The sequence below is a fragment of the Haemorhous mexicanus genome, chromosome Z (genome assembly GCF_027477595.1).
Source record: "Haemorhous mexicanus isolate bHaeMex1 chromosome Z, bHaeMex1.pri, whole genome shotgun sequence".
NCBI lineage: Eukaryota > Metazoa > Chordata > Aves > Passeriformes > Fringillidae > Haemorhous > Haemorhous mexicanus.
In genome coordinates, this window is record NC_082381.1 from 54,561,273 (window position 1) to 54,566,504 (window position 5,232).

The 5,232-nt window shown below is 56.3% G+C and overlaps 1 protein-coding gene across 1 annotated transcript; it reads right to left on the reverse strand.

Moving 5' to 3' along the window:
• Nucleotides 1-1,600: 1,600 nt before the first annotated feature.
• On the reverse strand, nt 1,601-2,623 carry FOXB2 (forkhead box B2). Its single transcript, XM_059836741.1, is given in 3 exon segments — nt 1,601-2,077; nt 2,169-2,245; nt 2,248-2,623. Coding segments are annotated over 3 exon segments (930 nt in total).
• Between the last annotated feature and the right edge of the window lie 2,609 nt (nt 2,624-5,232).

Below are 5,232 nucleotides of genomic sequence, written 5' to 3' on the forward strand. Positions count from 1 at the left end.
AAGGGTCAGCCTGTCACAGAATATCCTTCCCCAGGGGCGGGGACTGCGACCTGGAGTCTTGGGCCACTGTTGGCGCGCCGGCATGAAGGGATAAAACCAAGGAAGCAGGTGCGATCCAGCACAAGCTGAAACTGGCAAAACTACAACTGTCTTCAGTGGGATCGGGTTTCGAGCCGGTTGTCTCTTCTCACACCCGAACGCCGGCTCTTCCCCCTTGAGCTGCGGGCAGAGACCGCCGTGCTTCTATAGCAGGCAATTTACCTGTAAGAGATTTCTTTCCTTTTCTTCCCCTTGTCTTGCCGCCGAGAAAACTTTTGGATACATTTATCGATTTGGGGAGAGGAAGCGAAAACTTACACTACAAGCACACGTTTCTTAACCAATGTGAAAGGCGAGTATTTTAAATAGCAGCACCAGCAGAAGCAAATGGATGGTTTGGCTTTAATGAGCATCGGTGTATAGCAGGGCAGACAGGGTACGGCAGCAATCACTCACAAACCAGCCGGGATTCATCAGCCCAGAACGTCAGTCTCTGACTTGTGATCTCTGACTTCTGATCCCTCTGCACAGACGTCTCGTCTATTGGAAGGTTGCTTTCAGTAAAGTGCTTTACCCGAATAACTTTTTAACCATTTTCCTGTTGTCTTTCCCCACTTTCCCCCACCTCTGCCACTCTCCATCCTCCCCCCTTCCCCAGCAGGTTTTTGCGTTCACGTTCTCGTGGAAGAAACGCCAAGCAACACGTACAGAATAGTGGTGTCTGTGAGCGGTGAAAGGTGGTGTGAAAAGCACAATCTACGAATGACTGGGCTGTTTTTATTTTAATGAAAAACTAGGGAATTCGGACACTCACACAGAGTTTGAGAGGCCAGGTCACGCTTCAGTCCCTTCTAAGGTACTATGGGATGGATCATAAAAGTGTGAAGGGGAAGCGCAAGCGATGTTAGTTAAAGGAACCCTTCCGCCGTCAGTGCCGTTGTCATTTAAATTCCCACTACTTAATCGAAATATTTAACGTTTACTCTTTAAGCAGCAAGCATTACATGTCGTGGGGCACCGGAGCTCCCCAGGGTCTAAGGTAACCCCTTTGCCTACCCCTTTCACAGCAAGATCTACAGGACGGTGGAGCAGCGGATTCCTGTCTCTCGTGGAAGAGGGAGAAACAGACTTCAGCACGGGTTTTATCCTTCTGCAGTCCCTATTCGCCGGCCGACTGCACCACTCCTCTCGGAGCTCGGGTTTCGTGGGGCCTCCGGGGTAATAGGCCCAGGATAGGAGCTCGGCGGGGAGCGCAGGCTGCGTGGCACCCCATGCCTCAGGCTGGCGGGGTGGCGGGGAGAACTTCGTTGTCGGCCCTTTTCTCCGAGCCAGCCCCTTCGGCCCCGGCTGTGGTTTTTCACATCGTCTCTCCGCTACTAATGACATTTAACGACGATAAAAGATCTTACCTGCTACCTGGCTCTCAAATAATCTGATAGAACACGATATAAACACAGACACCACCAGGGGTATAGTCATGAGATCGATCGGGTTTCTGCAATTATGCCCTGGATCCCCCCCGGGAGCCTGGGGGCCTCTCTTCCCCCCGAGACTCTGCTCTTTAGGAGTGCACCAGGACGGAGTGGAGGGAGCTCTTGCCCTCGGGGTTGTTGCTCGCGGTCTGTTCCAGCAGCGATGCAGCAGCCGGGGAAGCGGCGGGGCAGATCTGCGAGGCGGCGACCGTGAGAGTAGGAATGGCCGAGGCAGCGGGCAACGCCGGGGCCGGCTTGATGGGCACCGGGACTGCGGGCATGGTCTGTGCCGGCGGGTGGCAGAGCGCCTTCACAGGCATGCCGAAGGGTCCGTAGTCGGGGGACACGGGCACACCGGCCACGGAGTCCATCACCCCCACGTGCGGCCACACGGAGCTCACCACGCTGCTGAGCTGGCTGGGCATCGGGTAGCCCAGGTGGTGCATCACCGAGGCCAGCGGAAGCCCGCCGGCCTGCAGCACACCCTTGTAATCTCTGCCGATGATGTTTTCGATGGCGAAGGGATGCTTGAAGCCCGAGGGCTGGCTGCTCCCATAGGGCGAGAACTGCGGCAGCCTTCCCACAGCGGCGGCGGCCGCGGCCGCAGCCACGGCCGCGTCGGAGCCCGCCAGCCCCGGCACCTTGCCCGGGGGAGGCGGCGGTGGCGGGTGCGGATGGAAGTAGTGCACCATGTGCGGGGTGGGCGCCGGGGGCTTGCCGGGACCGCCGCCGCCCGCCCCGCTGCTGCCGCCGCCGGGCAGGTGATGCTCGGGGCGCAGCACCTTGAAGCGCTTGCGGCGGCGGAGGAAGCTGCCGTTCTCAAACATGTCCCCGCAGTCCGGGTGCAACGCCCAGAAGCTGCCTTTGCCCGGCTGGTCGGGTCGCCGCGGGATCTTGATGAAGCAGTCATTGAAAGAGAGGTTGTGGCGGAGGGAGTTCTGCCAGCGCTGGGTGTGCTCCCGGTAGTAAGGGAACCGCTCCATAATGAACTTGTAGATGTCGCTCAGAGGCAGCATCTTCTCGGCCGAGTGCTGGATGGCCATGGCCGTCAGGGAGATGTAAGAGTAGGGCGGTTTCTGGTCGCTGTACGAACTCTTCCCCGGCCTGGGCATCGCCTCCCCGCCGCAGCACTCCAACAGCCGCACGATCCCGCCGCTGCAGGGTAGGCTTCCCTCAATAACGCGCACGGCGGGCTTGAGATCCGAGGACTTCACTGCCCTGCTCCGCCGCCGCCTTTACATCCTGGGCGCCACCTGCCCTGGCCACACGCGACAGCGACCTCCCGGCGGCCGGCCAGCGAGCTCCGTGCGCGGCTTCCTTCAGCAGCCTCTCCCCGAGGGACGCGTTTGCGTAGCTGCCCCTCAGCTTGCGGGAGAGACAGCTGCCGCCCAGGCCGCGGGGGCTCGGGAACTACGTGCCAGAAGGAGGTCCCGGCCCCCGTTGGCGTCCCGCTTTTCTCCTGGAGGCTGCAGAATCTCCCGGGCTTCCCCCCCGCCGCCTGGCACACTCGGCTGGAGTTGGTGCTCCTCAGGCACCAAGGGCTCGAGAGCATGGAATTACCTCGGACGTCTGCAGAGACGGGAAAGAAGGAAGTAAAAACATCCCTCTCGCCGCTCAGTCTGGTGTCCCCTTAAAAGTTTGCGGCAGAGGCGAGCGCCGGGAGTCGGCGGGGAGAGGAGGCGAGCGGGGCGGCGACGGCCGTGGATGTTGGCGGGGCTCCGGCGCGGTTTTGTAATGGTGCCCGAGTGGCGAGACCCCCGCAGTTCCTGCTCTCTTGCTATCACATGACAGCCGCTTGGGGACTTGGCGTCTCATGGAAAAGGAGCGAGAAAGGGCTCCCGACTCCCCTCTCACTCACATCTCCTTATCAGGGTGAGGTGGAGCCAGGGGGCTGAGGAAACTCCGTATGAGACCGAGATCCGCTTTCCATAGGGCAGGAAACAGTGGCCCGAGCAGGAAAGCTTCCTCCTCCCACCTCTCCCACTCCAGCTTCCCTCCACCCCTTTCATAGCCCCCCTATCCATTCTCCTCCTTGTTGACCCCTCGCTCCCCCACAGCCGGGCTTATAGCAGTAGGCGCGAACGCCGACAGAGGGGACCGCACCGCAGGGAGATGGAAAACGGGAAGAGGTCCTTCCTCGTCCCCATGGCAAGTCGAGCCAAGCGCCCTGGAGAAACGGCCCCAGAGCTAGCCCCGCGAGGCAGCAAGCAGGAAACACAGGCCTTTTGAAATAATTTTTTATCATTCCTGTCATTATGTTTAAGCTACGCAAAGACTAGCACAAAACCAAGAGGCAAAAAATCCGACACTCTCCAAATCGTTACTGTAAATTCTTGCTACTCGCCACGATGCGGCTCAGAGAAAACACGTAAAGAACCAGCCAAAGCATCATCTGTACGCTTACAGACGGACTACTTAGCGCCAGTGTTGGTTTAGACCGGCTCATTAATAGGAATCAATGAACAGTGCAACAATTCCTATCTATCCTCCAAACGTACTGCTTTATAGAGAGTAGGCTGTAGATTTGAGCGAGAAAAAGGGAAAATTGCTTGCTTAGCTGCCGCTAGAGTTGGAAGAAACACTGCTCAACATCAGCACCTCGGAGCACAATTAGCGAGATGCTGTAAGAGGTGCCAGTGTAAAAATTATTAGTCCGGCTTCTATGGCCTAATTTAACAAATAGGTTGAAAGAGCCTTACTATATATAAAGTTATGTATGGAGGAGCTTTTTTTGAGCCCACCCTTCCAGACTGTTGCGTTGGGTCACAACCCCGGGGATGCGTAGAACTCGGGGACGGCAGCCGCAGGAGTGCTGGGGTAGAACCCGACCGGCGGCGCCCCCCGCGCCCCACTTCTGCCTCCGGGGGAGTTGGTTTGGACATCAAAATTGTTTGTCTACCTCCAACTCAGCTGTTGCAGGTAGAAGTGGTGAAGAGGAATGGGTGGGGGAAGAAAAAAAGCTTTTAAATGTGTGCTTATAATTTCTTTCAGGGGGCGAAGGAAAAGACTCATTTTAAACCCACTCTCTAGTAATGCGTATTTGACAGTTTTATACCTGATCAAGTTCAGTCAAGTGAAAAGCATAATCAAAGTTAAAGAAGCAGAAAAAGTAGCCACAATTCTGCCAAGCCAAGCTTCCTCAGAAAGCGCGTGGCTTTAAAAAACTTTCAGATGATTATCTAAAACACTCACCTTCCTCTGAGAAACTAGGAGGCACGGTGGCAGCAACATAAATATCACGCATCTTGGGAAGCTAATTCCAGTATTGCCCCCATGGCGAGACCCGACACTTCAACATCTTTCCTGACGTGTCTATACATTTTCCCCAAAAACATTTTATTCCTCTTTTACCACATCATCCTGTCCTAACAGTTTAAAAGCCCTGCGCCTACCCTAAAATCCTGTATCTTAATGTCATTGTTATTGTTTGCCTCACCTCACTAGTTAGCAACCCGGCGTTTTCCTACCCCGTAGGGCATGTGTGAGAATTTAGCCTGGCCCTTTCTCACATTTAGCCTCTTCGTCTCCACTGCGGTCGGATTTTATTTTTCACGGGAGAATAGATCCATCCCCGGAGACCGGTGAGACCCTTAAGGAGCTGTTTGCGTTTAATCTTCTCCCATCCCTTCCCAAATGCAGCCGCTTTCGGGGGCAGTGGTAATTCGCTGTTTCCCCGGGAAGCCGTGGGGGAGGCTGGGAACGGAGGAAGAGAGTCGGCCGG